The following is a 23,004-nucleotide window of genomic DNA, read 5'->3' on the forward strand; positions in this document are numbered from 1 at the left end:
AGTGGTCACAATAAATTTAGGGAGATGGATCCACTCTCCAACCAAAAGATAAGAGTGTCAACTTAGAATTTTTTTTAAAGGAGAAAGAAAATATAGGCATTTATAGGGAACACCACTCAGACAGAATGGTTGAAAGTAAAGGAATAGAAAAAAATCAACTAGGCAAATACAAACCAAAGGAAAGCAGGTATTGCTCTGTTCATTTAGGGGGAAAAGACTTTAAGGGAAAGGCATTTCTAGAGACAAGGAGGACCACAAATTAATAACAAAAAGTAAAGTTCACCAGGAAAGCATAACAATTCAGATCTTGTGTGCCTTTAGAAACAAAGTCCTAAAACATGTAAAGGAAGATTTGATAGAACTACAAGGGGAAATTAATAAACCAACCATTTAAGTGGCTACAGTTTTATATGACAGACATATTATAGACAATCATATTTCTATTAGTAAAATTACTTCCACTTTTATGGGAAACTCCATATACTGCCATTTCATAGTGCACCACAAAAATTATGGTGGGTTACAGGTTCTCCATTATTGGAAAAATCTGGTAACTATTGCAATAGAAATTAAAGCACATTGTTTAACTATTCACTCAGCAAACATTTATTGAACAACTTTCATGTCTAAAGGATCATGGCACTTATGTGTTAAAAAGCTCAGTTGTTGTATTTAGTTGGGCCATTTAATAAAACTGCATAAGCTGGGGTTTCATAGAGATTTATGGGGGAAATTGTCCTCAAGTCCCCAGTTCCTCTCTTCCCCTCTCTCTCCTTTTCTCTGCCTCTCTCCCCCTTTTATTTCTGTGTTTCTTTCTTAAAGAAATGCACTTTATGGAACAAATAACAGTAAAGAGTTTCCAAAATTATGATGTCTTTTGTATATTGTCTTTTAAAACTAAGAAAATACTAACACAAGTAAGACTAGTGATGCACAAACTCAGTTGAGCACAGCAAATTAGTTACTAGTAAGAGATTCTATTCTAATAAGTGGTGGACACAATCTAGGTCCCCTTTTTTCCCCTTGCTTTCCAATGGATTACATCTAAATTCTGGATTTTTGTAGTTCTAAGGATGGGGAGGGAGGGCATGTGGTCTGGATCTTCATTCAGGTCCTTATTCCTTTCTGGTCTTCAGTCACATTCCATCAAGGTCACTCCTGACATTTGCCTCGTTTCCAACCATGAGGAAAGTCTGGCTGGCTTTTCCACCTCGCTCTTCTTGCATACAAAATGTTATTCTGTTTTTCCTACACCATGGAGTAGGGGGTGGGGCAGGAGAGCCTAAATGGGTCTCTCCAGAGCCCTTCACACAGCAGGCATACCTACAATCGCCTGACATTTGTTCCCTGCTCCCTTACTATGCTTGCATGAAGTTGGTAAGGCCATCTCTAGCCCCTGTACTAAAATACCACACAGCCATTTCTCCCCTGGCTCCATGCTGCCTCCCTGGGTGGGGTGGGAGGGAGAGTACAGGGCCCTTATTTCTCAAGGACTCACACTAACATCTCACCCCTTGCCTTCTCTCTAACACCCTTCCTTTCTGCCCAGGTTTGGGAAAATTTGGTGTCATCTTTGGAACAGTGGGGTGGGTAGGGAGCTTTGCTTTCCCTCAGGTATTCTAACAAAACTTTCTTGTTTCACGAGCATTCATAAAATGTTAAAAGTACAAGTTTCGACTTAGGTAAAGACTGCAGGCTGTTAACCTGGTGGTCCAGAGCCCTGCTTGGACTCTTGTACCAGCGCACTGGAAGACCCTTAGGCAGCAGGAGTAAGTCTGTTCCTGCCACATGAGCTTACCCAAGGCAGCCATCCCACCTGCAGTTTCATATTACAAGTACCCTGCAGAGGGTTCAGTGTCCAGACCAAGCATTCAATAGTGCTTTTTGAAAGATGAAAAAAAAAATGAATAAGTAATTGAAAGAATGAATGAATGAATTGGGTGTGAATGGCTCAGATAATTTCTATTTTGATATGGAAGAGTAGGAGGAAAGTGGAGACTGGAGAGGTGATCACTAAAGGTTAAGAAGGTTCAAGAATGAACAAATGGGTTGAAAACAAAGACATGTTTTGCAGTTTCATAATTTTGCTTGCATTAGCTAACTAGGTGCTAGTAGTGTAGCTTTTTGCAGGAATACTCATGATTTCAGAAGGTATGTGTGGAGTATATGTGTGTACTTTGAGAAGGACTTTCCTATAAAAGCTCTTGATTATAAAGAATTTGTCAATTGAGGTATTGTTCTAATTAACTAAGCTACCTTCAGCAGAAATTGTGGAGAAATATCACATCATTTATTTCATTTTGCCTTTTTGAAGCAATGTATCCCCATGAATGAGTCTATTAAATACCTTCGATTGAAATTCAGCAATTCATATATGGTCTTATATGATCAAAAAATAAATTTTCAGAATTCACTGCTCTTTGCTTAATGCTAAAATGTACCATGTGAACACACAGTAATAGTGTGTTTTAACTGCCAACAGCTTTAGTATTCACCTACACATATGCATTACATCATCACCACCACCAGCAAATCCTTAAGTGATTTCCTTTATTTCTTGTGCCTTTTACTTTTAGCAGCTCCTGTTCTCTATTCCCAAGTTGGTAAAAGATTTAAGGTTCTTTAAAAGCTTCCACTAAAAATGAGAACACTAGCTTAATACCCTACTCTCATTTCTACACAGCCCTGTCCCTTCCAACTTCCTGGTTACCATGCCACATATGAAGGCAAGATTCTCTCTTGTCTCCTAGATACCTTGTCCACTGTCATACTGGCAGAAAGCCACTGAGTACTAGGACTGGTAGGAAGACACATGTTCTGCTCAGTGCCACTCTCTCCCCTGCCTGTGTAAGCGATACCCAGATCTTGTGATCAGAGGCAACTCATGCCCCTTAGGACATCTGAGGCCTCTCTTTTCTGAGAAAGTCCATGGAGGGAGAGGACAGTCTATAGATTTCCATGGAAAACCTGTTGTCAAGGATTCCAGCTACAGCTCCAAAACGTGACAGGATAACTGGACAGACGCCAAGGAGAAATATAGCTCCTACTGAGAAAAAATAAACAATTCTGAGTGCAAAAAAGATATTACTTCCTGAATTAGGATGTTAATAATTTAACTTAAATGTATTAATAATCTTCTGATGACATTTAAATAATTGAACAACTTGACAATAAAAATAAATCTTGGCATATAAGCAAACAAACTATTTTCTAAGTGGTTGTAGAATCACATATAAATAATTTTTTTAAAGATCGATGATCAAATAAGTCACAGTATGGTGATTTCATAAATTAAAACTATTATAAGAACATAGGACAAACTAGAATTAGTAATATAAGACAAATAATAGATCAGAAGAAACTACCCACTTAAGAATTAGTTTTGGGATAACCGAGAATGGTATGGAGAAAAATAAAACCGAATCATACCTCCAATATGTAATGTAGTGTAAGATTTTTAAAAATAACTATTATAAGAAGTAGGAAAAATAAACTACCTATTAGGGCAAATAGACTAATATATCTACAAAAGGGATACATATATATTGGAACATGAAGTATATCAGATTATTGATATGTTCTCATTTAAATATGTAACTGTTAAAACTGTAATAAAATAAATATCAAAGACACCCAACAAAATGAAAAATACTCAACATGATTATTGCCCCAAATATACAATGAATTTTTGTTGATATAGATATTCCGCTTTCATGCCATAAATGATCATGGAAGACTAAAAACTTTTACAAAAGGAAAACTGACAAATTAAATTGAAACACACAGAAAATGTGCATTTTCATAGCAATTAAAGAGGTGCAAATTGGAACTCAAACTAAAAAAAATGGCACAAAAAACTAAAAGATGCTTTTCTTAAAAGAAAGTTGGAGGATCCCTAGGAAACAAGAGCCCACCTGCATTGTTGGTGGGCTCCTATTTCTGAAGAGTGATTTCTCAATATGTAGCAAGAGCTAAAAATCTTTTAAAACGTCAATCTACTTGTTCCATTTTGGGAATATATAAGAAGGAAAAATACTTAGAGGAAAATGAAATTTATGCAAAGTATTTATATCACAGCATTATTTTTCATAATAAAAATAAGAACCATCTCTACAGCACAACAAAAAGGAAAATGGTTTAGACAACTGCTCTGTATTAACAGGATGGATTGGTGTACACTATTATAATTAAAAATGACCAGTAGTGGATTATGTTGATTTATGGAAATCTGTATGGGAAGCTGTAATAAAGCTGAGCAAGTGATAAACATGTCCACTGCTAAACTGTAAATTGCTTGGGGACTGAGCCATTATCTTACATGGAATCCACATGGTCAAATTCATTCCTGGTACAGAATAAATGCTCAAGTTTTTGTTGAAAGAGTGCATAAATGGCTTTTCTGTTTGTCCTGCATTATTGCCCTTCTGCCTGCTCTGACCTTAGTAAATATGCCCTTTGCTAGCTTCCACGCTACTCACCTGGATTTCTGAACTCTAGACTGCTCCAAGCTCAGACAAACGCATACGCTTTGTGGGCCTGGCATGGACCTCCTGCTCTCCTGAAGTCTCCAGACCCAGGGCGACACACAGCGGTAGCTAAGTAACGCCTAACATGATGCCAGCATTCGTGGGCAAGCTTGTGAAAAAAGTGAACACACTTTGTCAAATGTACAAAAGACCATAAACAAACGTGGGAAGAAGGCTGAGTCACAAGAAGAGTTTAGAGTTAAAAACTAATTGTGATTATTCTAGGGGAAGGAACAGCTGTATTTGAAAAATCTGTATTATATGAACTATTGAAAAAAAAGTTAAAAATATCAAAACTCATAGTAATAAACGTATCCAACCCCCCGCCACCCCCAAGAAACTAATTGCCCTCAATTTCCTTAGAATAGATAGCATATGTCGCCCCAACCCCAGCTGCCTATTGAAAAGAAGCAAACATAGCCAAGGATTCAACCTTTGCTTAACATCCTGGTCACCCAGCAAGTCCAATGCGAAGGCTAACAGCAGTGACAATCAAGAAGCTGCCAGCTGCTAGGGAACATTCTGCTCAGCTAAACCCTTAAGGGATTTACAAAAGAAGTGTCCTGTCCTTAGAGTGATTAGGTTGTATATCAGGAGTGATAAGGGGACCTAACAAAAGCAAAACACACACACACACATCCCTACCTTGCTAAAACAAGTATTCACCTAGCGGCTCCCTGCACTTGGTCTTTCCTGGTGGCGCTGCCAGGCACATAAAAAAAAACTGGGAGCCGAATGAATGATTGAATGAGTGAATGGAAAGAAGGGATGCAGCAGGTTGCCATATTATATGAGGCAATCACAGCATCAAGTGACGTAGTATTTATTTTTCAGGATCTTATCTATTTGCGAGCGCACACAACTTCGAGAGGCCCACATCCAGGCAGTGAGTTACAAGGAAGAAGTAAAAACTAGCTGAAATCCTTTGACCAGGAACGGGTCCCGTGCAGGTCTGAGGTTAAAGAAAGCCCTGCTTGAGGCATCGGTCCCGTGTCTGTCCCCAGGTCGGCCGCAGCCTAAGCCTTCGTGTGCTATAAATACAGCGGCCCACATGCTGCAGAGACATGGTGTTCCCTGTGCTCGCTGGGACAGATAACATGAATTTGCCCTTTAAACGTCCCAAGCTGAAGGCACAGCCCCCGGCCCACCCCTGCAGCCCAGAAGCGCCTTCGCCCCAGTTGCCCTCTGCAGAACAGGGGGACGGCGAGGGGGTGTCCGAGCACCTGCCCAGCCAATGCGCAATGTGCGCACGGCCCCGGGGTCCCTCCTCCTCTCGCGAGAGACTGGGCGGGGGATATAAGGAGGGCTGCGGAGGGAGGCTACCGGCCCCTTCGCGTCGCGCAGGGTTGGAGACTCGGTGGGGGTGCCTGGCCGCGCATAGGCGAGAGCGAGAGCGCGGCTCCCGGAGGCTGTGTGCGCCCGGCTGTCACCATGAGTGATCACGCCTTGAGCTTCCTGAAGGACTTCCTGGCCGGCGGCGTCGCCGCTGCTGTCTCCAAGACCGCGGTCGCCCCCATCGAGAGGGTCAAACTGCTGCTGCAGGTGGGGCGGGCGCGGCGCGGGTGCGGGCGCGGGGCGAGCGGGCCGGCGGGAATCTACGCTAGGCCACAGGCCCAGGGCCCGGCCTGCGCCGGGGGAAGGTGCCCTCTGCGCAGAAACAGGTCCAGCGTCAGTAGCAGATTCCTGGTGTCGGGTGGCGCCCCACGTTCGGGCGTCTATATATGGAAACCCACCGGAGTAGGTTCCAGCCAGCCAGATCCTGCTCCTGGGGCAGCACCGGCACTCGACTTAGGTCGGCCTCGCCTTTTGATTCTTAATTCCCCTTGCACCCACCTTTTTACAAACTGCAACCACCTTTCACAATAAGAATCTCAAAATTATTACTCAAGAGCTCGCTTAGTGCATCTCATACACTGTGCTATAGGCTGACATGTATTTCATTCATATTTATATAACCTCTGTAAGAGCTATTTTACAGATAAAGAAAATGGTTTTGAGAGATGGAACAATTTTCGGAATAAACCCAGCCTACTCATCCTGTCCTCCCAATTTTTTCCCTTCCCAACCTGGTCTCTAAATAGTTTTATCTTCATTACCATCTCATCTGTTCGTTTTTCTCCACTTGAAAGGCTAGGGCCCCTCCATGAGAAACCGGGCCACCTCAGTTTGAGAGTCAAAATTATTAATAACCGAAAACCCCCGACAATTTGCTGGCAATAGCACAAACCCCTCAATAATTGATGACTTGGATAGCCTGCTTGAAAAGTCTCAGGCTCTGATGCCTAGTGGTTTTATTCTCCTTTTACTACTCAGAGACTGATCTCCAGGGAGACTTGAGTGAGAGGAAGAATCCTCATCTCCTGCCCATCCTCTGTTAAACTGGAGCACATGCCCTTTGGGGCGGGGATCTTTAATTATTTGTATCTTCAGTACGCTCCTAGTATAATTTTGGCATCTAGGGAAAATACAATAAATTAATAACTCTTTACAATTAAATCTTCTCAGTTTTTTGTGAGGCAGAATCTTTACTCTCAAATGCCTCGATAATCGAGAATTGGACTTGGGGGCTTGTTATCCATGTAGCTGTTTAGATTTATTTACTCAGTATCTGTTATTTCCCCATCTATGTTTTTAGAAAAGGAAATGAAGTGCATGTTTGTTTTGTCCTGTCCCCTTTCCTTCTCCCTCTGCTCTGCCTGTCCTCCCCTAACCCCTGCCCCCGCCCCCAACAGGTCCAGCATGCCAGCAAACAGATCAGTGCTGAGAAGCAGTACAAAGGGATCATTGATTGTGTGGTGAGAATCCCCAAGGAGCAGGGCTTCCTCTCCTTCTGGAGGGGTAACCTGGCCAACGTGATCCGTTACTTCCCCACCCAAGCTCTCAACTTCGCCTTCAAGGACAAGTACAAGCAGATCTTTCTGGGGGGCGTGGACCGGCATAAGCAGTTCTGGCGCTATTTTGCTGGTAACCTGGCTTCCGGTGGAGCAGCTGGGGCCACCTCCCTCTGCTTTGTCTACCCGCTGGACTTTGCTAGGACCAGGTTGGCTGCCGATGTGGGCAAGGGTGCCGCCCAGCGTGAGTTCAAGGGTCTGGGTGACTGTCTCACCAAGATCTTCAAGTCTGATGGCCTGAAGGGTCTCTACCAGGGATTCAGCGTCTCTGTCCAGGGCATCATTATCTACAGAGCTGCCTACTTCGGAGTCTACGATACTGCCAAGGGTGAGGGAAGGAACTTGGGTGTGGGGTGGGGAGGGGGAATGCAGAGAGGGTCCTGAGGGGCCTGCAACTCACAAAGGGCGCTTATTCATTAATCCTCCTAGTTCCTGGGCTCACCTGAGGCTTCTGAATGAGGTGGTGGTGTGGTGTGGATAAACAGCTGAAGGATTCTTTTTGTCCTCTACTGAAATAAACTCTGGCCTTGTGATACTCAGAGAGCAAGAAGGGGAGTCTACTTCCTCTTACCACAGCTCAGTCAGTTTCCACTTGGAGCTACTTCAACATGCCCTGTACACTGGGCAGAACTCTGGCTTCCCTGGATCCAGAGAGGGCAGGCACCAACTTTTGTTGGCTGCCTGGTTATTTGTGAGTCACCCCACAAGGGGCAGGTTCCTCCAGCAGGGTAGAGCATGGAGTTGGAGGTACGGTAGCCTCTTCTGGCCGCTGCTGAGAGGAATCCTTTCAACAGCCATGTGGCTTCTTGGCTCTGCTCACAGGGATGCTGCCTGACCCCAAGAATGTGCACATTATCGTGAGCTGGATGATTGCCCAGAGCGTGACGGCGGTTGCAGGGCTGGTGTCCTACCCCTTCGACACTGTCCGCCGTAGGATGATGATGCAGTCTGGCCGGAAAGGGGGTAAGCCTGACACCTGCTGACCTCTGTCTGCCTTCTCTGTCCAAGGGGAACACTGTTCAGTGCCCTTTTCAGTCTTCACTAGTTAAGTTACTGGTTAAAATAAGAACTTAGGAAAGATATGATTTAGCCCCCTGCCCCCCAACTGACAACATTCTCAATTGTTCCTTTAGAGAAAAGAATTTTTTTTTTTATCAGAGAGATAAGAACATAAAAAGAGATGTTTAGAGGTGACTTAACTAGGTATCTAGCATTACAGAGCCCTTAATACCTTGCCCTGACCTGGGTACAGAAATAAGGGAAAATAATTGAAGTAATCAGTTGATTTAAAAATACTTCTTGTTTCTCTTATGCAGTTATTACAAGTGTTAGTGGGAGAGGGTGACGTAGTTGGGTGACAGATGTCCTAAGCCATCTGTTGCGATAGAAAAAGCCATGGCTTCCTATGTTAAAACATACAAAATTGCCATTTTTAAAGTCAAAAAGTCAAATGTTTTTTCATATGGTTCAACCTAATAGTTGTACCTTTTTAAGTGTGTATTGAGACCAAGCCTGTTTTTTCACCCATTAAAAAGGGGGACCACCCAGCTAAATACATAGGCTCCATCCTGCCCCGTGCCTGTGTTAGTCCGCTGGTCTGTGGGCTAGCTGGCCAGCGCTCCACTTGCTTTAGAGCTGGAGACGTGGAAACAGGAGGCCCTGCCTAGCATTTATGTGGGAAAGCGGGGAGGCCAGCCAAATGGTGCATAGAACAGCAGCTTTAAGCTCAAGTGAATTTATAACACTGTTAATAATAACTGTGTTCAGATGTCTTCCCAAGGAAAGTCTCTTTCCTCCGGAATTATGCAGCCCTTAATAACATTTGTTTCCACAGCGGATATTATGTACACTGGGACAGTGGACTGCTGGAGGAAGATTGCCAAAGATGAAGGATCCAAGGCTTTCTTCAAAGGTGCCTGGTCCAATGTATTGAGAGGCATGGGAGGTGCTTTTGTATTGGTATTGTATGATGAGATTAAAAAATTCGTCTAATATAATTAAAACTTGAGGTCATTGGTTCCAGATCCATTGTGTGGTTTAATAGACTTTTCCTAGCGAAAGTAAAAAAGATCTGGGATAAAACCAGACTGAAAGGAATACCTCAGAAAAAAAAAAGCTTCACTGAGTGTTCATTAAACCACAGATGTATTTTGTATTTATTTTACATTTAAATTTCCTTATCAAGTATGAAGTAACTTATACTTGTACAATTAACTGAAGAACTGATAATGAAAAAATAACTGAATGTGAAATATCAATAAAGACCATTTAATGCACATTGTTTCACTGAATTCTTATTAACTGCTAAATGGATTAAAAAGACCATAAACGGCCCATTTATGCATAACTCAGTGGCTGAGCTTCTAAATGTCAAGACATACTACATATCAGCTGTGTACCTACAATGCTTTTTTTCAAACTTTGGAAGGTTATGCACTCTTTATCTCATCTTATACCATGTTGCAGTAGGCTTGAATGTGGTAATGCAGATCCTGGCTTCATAATCTCACCTCATCTTACGCACTTCTATGCAGTCTTCAGGAATGGTGAGGTTCTGCTAAAAGCATTAAATCACAGTTTTTAAAAGAGTTTTGTGTGATTAGGAAGTATTCTATTTTACTGCCTGTGGAAAACTGTGATACTTAGAATTTTATGACAAGTGGACAATATTGGCTGAAAGTCAGTTAGCAAGCTAGTATTTAATGCCTGTTAGGCTCTGTGGAAGATACAAAAAGACAGGAACTAGGGTTCTGGGGTTCTGAAGGGAACTGGGCTTACGAGAGAGGAGTGAAATGGCCACTGTGAATCTTAGTTGAATAGGGCTAGAGGTGGGGAGATGAAATGGGGAGAGTGGTAGGTGAACCTTGAAAGAAAATAATTAGATATAAATAAATGGCTATACAAAGCTGCCACTGTGTTAGATATACGGCTATGGAAAGTGTCTGCCAGCACATCTTTTCTGTAACAATTTATCTAAACCTAGAGGAAATGTCAGTTTTGGATTTGATCAATTTATGAGCAAGAGAAAAAGAATTACAAGTTGGAAACTAAGCATTTTTGGTGCAAAAGACTAAACAGTTCTAGATCCTAAGCTTGTTGAGAGTGGTACAGAGGAAACAAGTCCCCCCAGGATACTAGGCAAAGCTTGAAGGTCAGGTACCTGTCTTCCATGTTTCTTCTGACAGGTGGTTTGAAGCATGCAGGGCCCCTGTACCTCTGTTCTTTACCCTCCTTCCTAAGCTCTTTCATCCACTCCTGCCTCTTCAATAAAAAATTGTTTGCCTTGTTTTACCATAATAAGGTCTATGTTTCACATCTCCAAGGTTACACCTATCCTAAGCTGTAGGTATCTCTGCAGGTGGAAAAGCTAAAGAGCTAAAAAGAAAAGTCTCAATCCCATCTCAAGGCCAGGTCACAAATGTATAGTTGTAGGGGCATTCTGGATACATTGTCCTCGTGTTACTTTACATCCTAAGGATGACATGGTCTGAATTCTGTTGCTGATTGAGAGAAAAGCAGAGCAGGGCAGGTTAGTAGGACCGATGCTTTTGTAAGCAGCATATCTAAAAGCAAAGCCAGATCTTTCGGTATTTTCAAACCTAAGAGTTAGGTAAGGGGGCGGCCAAGAAAAGAGTTGGAAACTGAGAACAATGAATGAACAGTGGATCTTCCCAGCCCAGCCAAGGACCAAAATTGTTTCCTAGTCTACCACGGTCCTTCCTGGTGTGGAACAGGATGTGGGTAAGTGGAATCAACATTTATTAAGTAGTGCACATTATCCATTTCCCACATGTGACCCATTGTCAGCCTCCTCCTCCTCACTAACGTTACCCCTACTGCACTCAAGGCCTGGAGATTATTACTATAGAGCCCTGCTGAGTCAGGTCCTCACTACAGCTATTGAATTCACCAGAACCCCTAGAACCCTAAGCCTCTGGTGGAATGCTGTGACCTGCCAGGGGACAGCCAGTACTTCCCTTTACTCTCCTATCTTTATAATCTTATAACCGTATCACTACTGTGCAAAGCTGTCATGCTTGAAGGTCTGGGCAGATGACCTGAGTGCCACATTTTCACATTTTTGTGTTTTTTGTTGGTGATTCCACTGTTTACAGTGGCCCTGAAGCATAGTGATAAAGTAATGTCTAGGGTTCCTAAGTGCAAGAGGTGGTGATGTGTCTAATGGAGAAAATACATGTGCTAGATGAGCTGCCTTCAGGCATGAGATGCAGTGCTGTTGGTCAGGAATGCAATGTTAATCAATCAACAATGTATATGAAATCTGCAGCTTTAAGTATAAGCACATGTAAAACAAGGTTATGTATTGATCAGCTGATGAAAATGTGAAAATACGAATCTGTGCTTCCCTTAGGAGCAGTGCTTTAGTATTTGCCAATTCAATGCTCCCTGTAACATTATAGGATTTAACTACCATAAATAATAAGAATTGACTATTATAATTTCAAATGTACATCAAGATTACCTGTGTTTCACATAAAACATTTTGTATGATTTTTAGGTGATTCATATTCATTTATAATTTCTGTTACCCTTTACTAGAGCATCTTTAAACAATCTATTGTAGTTCAGTTTCCCCATTTCTTGCAATAACTGATGAACCAAATATTCTTGAGTGACACACTGTGGTTTCACATGTGCCTAAATAGTAGCAGATACAAAAGATGTAGTTCCTGTTCTCCAGGAATTTCTTTTGCTTTATTTGGAAAGTAAAACACAGACTAAAGTTAATACATAAAGACCATATGATTTAAGTACCAAACCATATGCTATATAATCTTAAATCAGTTCTTCCTAAATTTTCTCTAGCTAAAAGCCTATTTTAGTAACCCAGATATGATGTAATAAAGGTGTGGATTAGAATGATGGCAGTGAAAATGAGGAATGTGTTATATTTTGAAGAATGGACAGGACATAATTCAGACACTGAAGAAAAATACTAGTCAATAAGGAATGCTGAGGGTTCATGTCTTAATGTTTGAGGAGAAAATGACATTACCCGATGGCAAGAGCAGTCAGGAGGCAGCAAGTAGGAGTAAGTAACTTCAATTTTGGATATAATGATTTGAAGTAATAGTGAAAACATCTAAGAAGGGTCCTAAAATTAAAAGACTATGTGCAGGAAAGAAAGCTGGAGATAGAAATTTGGAAACCATTTCAATGCAGCATTTTAGTAAACAGCCCTAAAGAATAAAATGAGTAAGTAAACAAACAACGATGACAACCAAGATAGCTCTGGAGAAGAGTCACCATTAGGGGTTGAAAAGACAAATGCCAAAGTCATCAGAAGCTAAAGCCAGAGAAAGAACTGAGGTAATCCATGACATCAAAGCAAAGCTGAAGAGGATTTCAGAGGGGCAATAATACCAAATACAGCAGAAAGATTAAAGAATAAAGTAGGGAGAGAAAAAAGTTCTCGAGATTTGGCAAACGGAGCTCTTAGTGCCTTGAACTGATTCCGTGCAGTAGTGATGAGGCAAGCCAAGGTTTTCAGTGGCTACGGAAGGAGCCGGACAGGAGACATGCATGTTCATCCCTCACAACACTGAGCACCACTACGTGCCAAAGCAGCACATGGGGCACTGGAGCTACAAAGACCAACCCAAGCCTGGGCACTGAGGTGGAGGAGTCTTAATAGAAGAAAGGGTATAAATAAGCGAGTGCAGTAACTTAAGAGAATACCATGCATCCCGTAACAGAGGGATGGTGAGAGAGAAAAACCAAGTGATCGATTATTGGGTCTATGTGACAGGTGGTGCAAGGAGATGCCAGAGAAAGATTCAGTGTTCACCCCTGGGCTTCTGGAAATCAAACATACCACAGTACATAGCTGGCAGCCTAGGCAAAAGAACCAATGTGTACAGAGAGAGCTATGAAAGAGCATTCTCAATTTAGTAGAAAAATGAATAAAAACCAGATAGTAGCTAGAAGTTCAGTTAGATAAGGGGAACTCCTCTCAACCCCCCAAGTTTGGAAAGATGGACTCATATTTAAAGTCTAATGAATAAAAGTATAGAGAATGATAGGAGTAAAGGGGATGGTGAGTGTGGACAGGACTGTTTTAGGTTATCTATCATTTCATTCCATTATTTGAATACCTACCCTTTGATAGACCCAGAGAATATACAGTCAAAATAAAACATGATGTCTGCCCTTAAGGAATTTAGTCCTGAGGGAGGCTGAGATTAAGGAAGGTAACCTGGGGAACTGATATGGGGGCTCATTTTGAAGAGTGAATAGGCATTAATTAGCTAACGGGTGGAAGGCATCGATGGCCATCTGACTCAGCATTACAGAAGGCACGGAGGATATCAAACTCTAAAATGCATTCAACATTATGAAAGTAACTCTGAAAGGGGGCTGTGGGGAGGGAGCTTCTGAAGAACTTTGATTCTATACAAAAATCTACAGAGAACCCCTAAATTTTTTAAGCAAGGAAGTGATATCCAATTTCCACTTCAGCTCTTTGGCAGCAGTATGGAGAATGGACTGGGGGAAAAGGAGACAACAGTGGAGGTGAGAAACGATTACGGCTGGGAACAAAGCAAAAGCAGCAGGGTGGCATGCGGATGACCTACAGGACCTGGGATGGGTTGAAAAGGGTAGAGAATGATCAGGAGGGAAGAGGCTAGGGTTATTCTTAGGCTTCTGTCACCAGTGGGAGACATGAACAGGCACCTACAACCCTGGTGGGGATATACTGGGGAAAGAGAAAATGGGACTGCTTCATTTACTGGCTGTTCTAACACCTTCAGGTTCAAGATTAATACAGCTCATTTGGCAGTTTCAACTGTAAGATCTAAGAATTGTCTTTAAAAACGAAGTGTATTTATATTTTATAGAGGATTTCCATATTGGCAGACCAGGTAATTCAGCACTTCCTTTGAAAACAACTAGAAAGGGGTTCAGACTACTTAAAATAAAAGCCTGCACAGGGGAGTAACAAAGCATGGAAAATAATGGGACCAAGATTTGGGCAAAAACAACTGAGAGAAATGAGTCTGGTATTTGGGGTCAATTTTCCCCATGGGATGTCTGAAAATCATGGAAAACTCAGCCAAAAGGCTAAGGCTGAAATGGAAAGAGAGTTTGAAAGCCTCTCGAGAAAGGGACAAAATCTGGACTCCATGGCCTGCCACAGAAGGGGAGGGAGCCCTGGAAAGCCTCCCGTGTTGTAGAGTGGGACCCCAAAAGGTAACACTGTAGCACTACAAGTGAACTGGAAATAGTTCGGACCTTGCGATTACTGATGCCAGCTTTCAGACCATCTCAATCCTTAAACTGGATTACGGCAATTTCAGGTTTTGAGTACCCCTGCCACCTGCCAGAAGCATAAGTAAATCTTGTCTGGAGAAAGTATCATCCACAACAGGGGTCAAGAAACTTTTCTGTGAAGGATAAATAGTATGTATTTAGGCATTGTTGGCCAGATGGTCTATGACATAACATAGCTCTGTCACATTGTAAAGGCAGCCATGGACAAGATAAATGAATGAGCATGGCTGCTTTCCATAAAACTTTAAGTACCAACACTGAAACGTGAATTTCATACAATATTCATATGTCACAAAATACTTGTTTGATTTTAGGGAACCTTTTGAAAAGGTAAAGGCCACATAAATTGGTACTGGGCTGCTGAATTTGGCCCATAGATTGTTATCTTGTTGACCTCCCATCTAGAGCTTTAAGTTTTTTCCTACAGTTTTTCATGTAAACCCAAAACCCAAAAATAACTTTACATCATCCTGCTAAAAATACGTTGTAAGAAGCCTATGGGTTAAAAAATGAAAGTCACAATGGAACCTTGAACTTAATAGAAATAAAAATACAATATTATCAAAATTTGTGGGAAATAGCTAAAGCTATGCTCAGAAGAAAGTTATAGCTTTTAGTGCACTTACTTGAAAAGAAGAAAGACTGAAAACCAGTAAATTATACACCCATTTCAACAAGACAGAAATAACAGCAAACTCAGCCCAAAGAATAAACCTGGAATAATTAACATAACAGATTTACTGAAATCAAGGCAACAATGACAAGTGAACTGCACATCTAAGTATGAAAGCCAAAACTTCTAGAATATAGCAGATAATCTTGATATCTTCAGGTAAAAGAAAATTTCACGAAATCCAACATTTAAAAAGGTGCTAACCATAAAAGACTGATAAACTGAATTAAAGTAAAATTAAGAATTTCTGTTCAGAGGCACCATGTATAGTAAAAAGGCAAGCCAGACTGGGAGAAAATATTTGTAACTTAACTCACACCAGGATTGTATTGTATCCAGAACATATAACTGCTCCTACAAGTCATCAAGAATAAGACATTTAACCAATAGAAAAATAGGCAAAAAGCTCAAAGGGACTTCACAAAAGGTATTCTAATAGCCAATAAACATGAAAAAGTGTTCATTCTGATTAAGAGTAATGCAATTAAAATCACAAAGTACCATTACATACCCAAATTGTTAAAGAATGACTGACACCAATATTAGGATATAGAGCAATAGGAACTAAGACTCTTCAGTGGGAGACTAAGTTGGTACACTCACTCTGGAAAACTCTCGCATAATCTACTAAATATGACTACCAGAAACTCCACTCCTAAGTATATGCCCAACCAAAATGCATAGGTAATCAAGACATGTACAAAAATCTTCATATTAGCATTATTTATAATAGTCAAGAGGGAAACCACCTCAAATGTCCATCAAACACAGAATGGATAAATCATGGTACAATCATACACTACAATACTATACAGAAATGAAATATATAACTATATATATAATTAATATATAATTATTGTACAACATGAAAGAATCTCACAAATATAAACATGTTCAGCAAAAGCACCCAGACCAAAATAATACAGTTGACCCTTGAACAACAAAGGGGTTGACCACTTGTAGTCTAAAACCGGTAATTTTTGACTCCCCTCAAGTTTCACTAATAGCCTACTGCTGACTGGAAGTCTTACTGATAATGCAGTTAATACTTATTTTGTATGTGTATTATAATATTATATTTACAATAAAGTAAGCTAGAGATAATGTTTTATCAAATTGCTGCAAAAAAAAAAATCTCCAAAAAATGTTCCAATATATTTCTTGAAAAAAAATCTGTAAGTGGATCCACTCAGTTCAAACTGTGTTATTCAAAGGTCAACTATATAATTCCATTCACACAATACTCAAAAACAGGCAAAACAACTCGATGGTGTTAGAAGTGAAGATAGTAGTTACCTTTTGGCAGGCAAAGAGAGCAATGACTGGCATCGAGCCCCAAGGCATCTTGAGTAGTTCTGGCTGTATTCTAACTCTTGATCCCGTTAGTGGTGACCCAGTGTGTGGTGTTTGCTTTGTGACAGGTAACATAGTAGTCATACACTTAGGTCTTGTTCCCCTTTCTGTATTTCTGTAATGTTTAAACAGTTATCAACAACATCTATGAAATGTCATTTTCTTGTGGATATTCACCTAAAAGAACATGTTCCTCTCATATTCCCCAAAATGTAATTTAAAATGAAATCTTCTCAAACTAATGGTAGAATTAGGTTTTTCTAGTTAGTTTACATAATTACATGGGAAGAGATACATTTGCTTAATTAGTATCTTCTTCATGAAGTATGAAGACTGTCAGAATAAAATAAAGGAAAATAAACTACACTTCCAGCTTAGAAATCAGCTACAATCCCAATATATGAAATAAATGTCATATAAGATTTTTGGTGAAGACTATCATTGTAACACACATACTGTAAGAATTTAGAACAATAGTTTTTAATCATTTGTTGGTGACTGTCCAAATTCTCTTACTGTCGTAAAATAGTGGGTGTGAAATTAGGTTCACTGGGAAAAGCCCTGTCTTATTATAGTAAAATAATGACGTTACCTCCTAAGTTTTACTTTGTAGAGCAGTAAAACCTCAAAAACATCATCTAGAACAAGTAGTACAACTTACCTGAACTTACAAAGTGGATTTTGAAATAGAAGCATAGAACATTTAAGACTGTATTATGGTGGTTCCAGAAATATGTTTAAGTGGATTAAAAAGTCACCAGAATTCTAAAATTAAATAAAATCTGCTCTAACAGAATCCTTTGAATTCAGAGTTGAGAGCCAAATACAGTACTACAGGTACTGGTGATTCATTCCAATGGCATTATTATTAAATTCTCATAAAAAAAAATTCCTAAACTGATGCTGTAGCAAGTTTTAAAAACAGTATTTATCACTCATCATACATATGAAATGTTTATGTCGATAGACATTTTTCAAAAAATACTCCTTTGGGCTCTAAGAGTGTCCATTGTAGCATAAAATTTTACAGAACAAATTAGATGACGTGGTTTAAAGAGATGATGATCAATAATGTGATTTTAAGCAAACTCTTCCCTACATAAACATCATACTTCCAAAGATATAAATAACTAAAATCCTCCTCCCAACTTGATTCTAATTCTTAGTCTTATAAGGCACATATAAGTTATATTAATTTTTGGAAAACAATTCATTTGAGAATAGATATAGGATCAAAACTTTAATTCTTGTATTTCTTTATTCAGTTATCTTTAATTCTTATATTTCTGTATTCACTATTCTAGGCTAGTTCTGTATGCCTGAAACATATTACAATGAGCTGGGAAATTAAAAAAGGAAGTTGATTTTTAAAAAATTTTGATATCATTAATCTACAATTACATGAGGAACATTATGTTTACTAGGCTCCCCCCTTCACCAAGTCCTCCCAACAAACCCCATTACAGTCACTGTCCATCAGCGTAGTAGGATACTGTAAGGATGTTGATTTTTAAGTTTCTTACTAATTTTTATTTGTGGAAATAAAATAGCCATTAGCATTAAGCACATTTTCTAGGATTGAATACAATCATTTGTAGGTTAAGACTTTGGTATTTAAGTTATTAAACATTTATTAAAAATATAATAAACTTGTGTCTCAAGAGTATATTAGTTATAGTACTTTTCTTAGTGTGGAGTATTTGAATCCAAAAATGAGAAGCACACAATCATATCCATCACAATGACCTCTTTTAAAGTTGTCTAGATACCCATTTTGGACATTTGGGTTAATGGGTTGAAAACAACTGCATTACACTACACTTATAAGCAAACCAGAAAATTTTTATTTGTAGTAGTAGCTAAGAAAGCAGCTTTTTATGGAGACTGAAGAAAGGAAGTTGGAGAAGTATTAATAGCTATCCCTTAGGGAATTTTAATAGTTCAAAACCTTTCATAGAATCTTTAAAAAGGAGGCAACATTAGTTTAACATTTGACAGATATGAAAATAACTCTAAGAATCCTGCCTGATAATTTTAGACCTTGGATTAGTTTTAATTTCTAGTTGCAGATGTAAATATGTATTATGTACAAGTGAACCAAATTGGTACAAATTACCCTTCACTTTATGTTCTTGAAAATGAAAACAGTATATACTTATGACTCCTTCATAAAAATGCCCCTCAAACTATAAAAGTTAAAGTACCTTGACTTACATCAGAGAATATCACATTTTAAAACTCCTATCTTTCTATTTATACTTATCATATATGAGTAATCATGACAACAGAATTGTAAATTCTGCTTTGTTCAGTATTGTTGCTCTTCCTGACTTTTATTTCAAGTTGGATCCCTGGTACTGAAAACTAAAGGTATTAAATTAGTATCTAAAATCAAAGTACAGCTTTATCTATGAAATTATATGTTGTACCTTGACACATACAAAGGGCAGCAAAGAACAGAAAGGGTATTCAGAGACTAATTGCCATTAAAAAGAAACCATAAAAGGTTTCTTACATTTTTTTCCCCCAAACTTAAAAACTGACTTAAAAAAAACTGGCTAATTTACTATTGGGCAGATGTCCAAATGCTGAGTTGTAGATTCTCCTCCTAAAGGTAAATTGTTATACAAATATTAAAAATACAGTAAGTTAAAACACAAAACAAAACCTTGGTTTAGTATAGCTGAAGTTTATATATAAAGCAGAGCACTAAATGATCTATAAACTTGTTCACCAGAACAAAGCATCAAACAACAATGAATGAACATTATAATTATAGCTCAAAGAAGGGAGAAAAATCTCACAGGCTGTGTTCACATGAATTTTTTTACCCCACTGTTTCCACACCTCACATGCCCTAACCTCAACAAAACCTACCAATACAAACTAAGACCAAGAAATTCTGAATTGAGGTTTAGCAGAATGCAGTTTGGATTGCTGCCAAAGGTGTTAAAAGAAAACCAAGTTCAGTATACATTCACAAAGCTTGAGTTAACTTGGAAAAATAAAAAACAAATCTTACTGTGGCTACACATGAAAAATTCCTATTAAAAAAGGAAGATTTGGCATTTAACATGGAAACCTTCCAATATGTTCTAATGGCATACTGAAAAGGTCAGTAATGAAAAACCATGTTAGGACAGCAGAAGCAACCATGACTTTGTATTATAAATTAAGAGCCTAGAGCTGGACAGAAAAAATTCTAATTTCAAAATTCAACTACATCATAACCTATTTGCCTAATTTGCATTTGTATTGCACCCTATGTGCATAACTATTTCCATTAATATTACCAGGCCTTTAAAAGTGGGACTGGCAAAAATGATACTTTCAGGATTCAACCCAAAAGCCCAAACCAAACCAAACCCAAGAAAATTATCTGACACTTAAAGTAGCCTTAACAAACATGTGACTTTTCACCTTTATTGTTCATATTTTAGTTTTCTTTTTCAGCCCTTAAAAACACTAGCTAGAATTTCTAAAGCTTTGAGACCAAGCATCTCTTTACTTATCTTCTCTCTTAATACAATAAATACTAAATGTAATACAAGTTGTTAACAGTATCTCTCAAAACACTGTTCTGACACAACTCAAGATCTGCTTTTTGGCTCTTCAAACCAGTGGTGTTATTTTGCTGATTTAGCAAATACTTGGTTTTGCTTATGATGATGTGGCCCTTGGACAAACTATTCACAATGCAGCAGACTACAGCTCTAAAGCTTACCTTATCTCTCTGACTCATTAATAGTATTTTTTCCGAATGTCAAAATACACAGAAAAGGAGCTTCTGAGTTGAAGTTCCTAATACTCAGGAGTTCAAAATGATTTGGAATGGCTGATCAAATTTTAAGATCTAACTCCGTGAGCTTACACAGAGGTAGCAGATACCTCTCATGAATCACAAAGATTGCCCCAGTACAATCTGTTCATTATATCTAAATCACTTCCACCAATTAGAAAAAATTCAAGATTTGTTTCAGTATAAGAAAGTGTAACTGTCTTATAATCCAGTTAGGAGTCACACACCTAAATTCTGATTGCAAACAGAAAACAAAGTTGGTCAAACTTAGGAGCTATACTCATGGTTTAAAAGCTAAAAAACAAAACAAAACAGAAAATGAGAACTATATAGTTAACATCTTGGGAGCAATGTTGAGATTTTATGTTGAGAAAATTTCTATGTTGAGAAAATACACATGTATACTACCATTTCTCTATCACACGTATGCATCTCACAGAAATACATCCTCATTAGAAACACTGATTTTACATTATTGTCATTTTGAAAACAATTTGCACTGAATTACAGTAAGTTAAAACTCATACACCTGAAATTGTTTAAGACAGTATTATAGATGTTCATACAGAGAATTAGAGTAATATACAAAAGCACTTCAGTTAAGAATTGGATGAACAAGTATTTAAAGTAAAAAGAGTTTTTATGACCAAGCCGTATGGACATTAAGGGGCTTAGGTCTTAGCAACAGACCACTGGATGTGTCAACTGCTCGCTCACTCTTAAAACTGAGACCACTGGTAGCACTGGATGTCCTGGAAACTCCTCCTAAAAATATATGAAGAACAAGAAATAATTTGCATTATTTAAACTAAATACATAAATTGTCATCTGATAAACTTACTCTCCTAATTTTACTTCAAGAATAAATTTTTCTTCCCTAACTCATGTGTTAATGGTCTAATATGATTCTTAACCAGGAATGCACTTCATAATTACCTGTGGAAATTAAGAATACGATAAAATATGCCAGACTCTACATTAGGAGATTTTGACTCAATAGATTTGGGGGTGAAATTAATGTTTTAAGAAGCTTCTCAAATGACTCCAGGGGTGGTGGTGGTGGTGGTAACTTTGTGTAACAATTTGCACATTTATTCAACAAATTATCTACCACATTGAACACATAATAAGAAGTATGAATTATCGGAACAAGGCTCTTAGTCTTTAACTACATCAAGGAAGTGAAGCTTGGAGAACGAATGAGTGGAATTTCTAGTCATTTGAGTGTTTAAGACTCCCATGAGCACCGGAAAGTTGGGGCATTGTAAGTGGTTCCAACTTTTAGTATTGGCTTCTATTTTTACAGTCTGGAATGCATACTTGAAGTGACAGCACAGACTTCTGTAAAGTGAAGTGTCTGGCCTTCCTGTGTGTTGCCTACCCTAGCACTAAGTGACACCCATGCCTACGTGCTCTGGGATATACCACCAGCGAGGTGTATGACTGATCATATATCAAACATGAAGAGGGATTTACATCTGATGACTGTAAAGACTGCTGATTTCTCTTTTAGGTATCCACTGAGGAAGACCAAGCACATACAAGGGTGGGAAGCTATTATCAGTAACTCTTAACTTGCTAAGGAGAAAGTTTTGGCAATTTTTAAACACGATTATCTATTCATTTCTTCCATTAACAAATGTATTGAAATTGAAGTCCCTCTTCCATTATCTAGGAAACTACTGATATTTTCAATTGTTTCATCTTGGTTGCCTTCCTATGCTGCCATTCCATACTGTAAATAATACCTGAAGTTAAGTGAACTAACACAAATAAAACAAAGCATCCCAGTGAAAAGTAACAGAATGCATTTAAACTGTCGTAAGTTATATTTTTTTAAGAGAATAAAAGGTAAAAACAAGTTCAAAATGATTTTTAATATGCTTACTTAATGGGCTATACTGGCCAAAAGTTGACCGCACACGTCTTGAGGATGGTGATGAGTTGAGATAACCCATATTGCGATGATAGTCCATCAGTTGTTCAGAGCGCTTCATACCAACTGTTGGTTTCACAGCTTCAAGCCTTTTCAATAAAGCCTTTATTTAAAAACAATTTGAAAGTTAATGTTAGATAAATATCAATAGGTTTAAAAAAGCAAAAACTTTCTAGAACCTGAAATTCATGTAGAAAATATTTAAAATCCCTCTTGACATGCTATGTGAAAATATATTTCAAATAACACACTTTCAGAAAATCAAAGGGTTTTCACTTATCCTATAATAGAAATGACCACAAACAGATCTAAGCTACTATAAACTCTATATGATAGAGCAGTGGCTTGCAATCTGCTTCCTCTCTACTAGTGCCTTAAGGGCTACCAGGACACTGAGGAAAGGTCAAGCGGGCAGGGCTCTCAGGTCTTTTGTTACTAATTTCTACCAACCCAGCTATGCTTGCTGTATTGTCTGTTTCATATACAGAAGATTCTGCATAAAATACAGTTCAGGGGAAAAAAAGGTTTTGGAG

General features: G+C 38.9%; 2 protein-coding genes and 1 long non-coding RNA gene across 4 annotated transcripts in view; 1 reads left to right on the forward strand and 2 right to left on the reverse strand.

The window, feature by feature from the left end:
* Nucleotides 1–1,983: 1,983 nt before the first annotated feature.
* Nucleotides 1,984–5,672, reverse strand: LOC130684418 (uncharacterized). The gene is made up of 3 exons (XR_008998694.1): nucleotides 5,172–5,672; nucleotides 4,479–4,635; nucleotides 1,984–3,046 (listed from the first exon to the last, which is right to left on the reverse strand). It is a non-coding gene; the product is annotated as an uncharacterized LOC130684418 (long non-coding RNA).
* A 155-nt stretch (nucleotides 5,673–5,827) lies between these two features.
* On the forward strand, nucleotides 5,828–9,693 carry SLC25A4 (solute carrier family 25 member 4). The gene is made up of 4 exons (XM_036894330.2): nucleotides 5,828–6,068; nucleotides 7,259–7,745; nucleotides 8,240–8,380; nucleotides 9,252–9,693. The coding sequence occupies exons 1-4, from the start codon at nucleotides 5,958–5,960 to the stop codon at nucleotides 9,407–9,409; spliced, it is 897 nt and encodes a 298-aa protein (XP_036750225.1). The 5' UTR covers nucleotides 5,828–5,957; the 3' UTR covers nucleotides 9,410–9,693.
* Nucleotides 9,694–18,110: 8,417 nt separating this feature from the next.
* The window catches only part of CFAP97 (cilia and flagella associated protein 97), a 33,950-nt gene continuing 29,056 nt past the window's right edge, over nucleotides 18,111–23,004 (reverse strand). For both annotated transcript variants that reach the window (XM_036894224.2, XM_036894225.2), the window contains exons 4-5: nucleotides 22,424–22,574; nucleotides 18,111–21,300 (exon numbers count right to left, since the gene is read on the reverse strand). In XM_036894224.2, the coding sequence (XP_036750119.2) occupies nucleotides 21,176–21,300; nucleotides 22,424–22,574 (276 nt within the window). In that variant the 3' untranslated portion in view covers nucleotides 18,111–21,175. The remainder of the gene's footprint in view (nucleotides 21,301–22,423; nucleotides 22,575–23,004) is intronic.

The sequence above is a fragment of the Manis pentadactyla genome, chromosome 7 (genome assembly GCF_030020395.1).
Source record: "Manis pentadactyla isolate mManPen7 chromosome 7, mManPen7.hap1, whole genome shotgun sequence".
NCBI lineage: Eukaryota > Metazoa > Chordata > Mammalia > Pholidota > Manidae > Manis > Manis pentadactyla.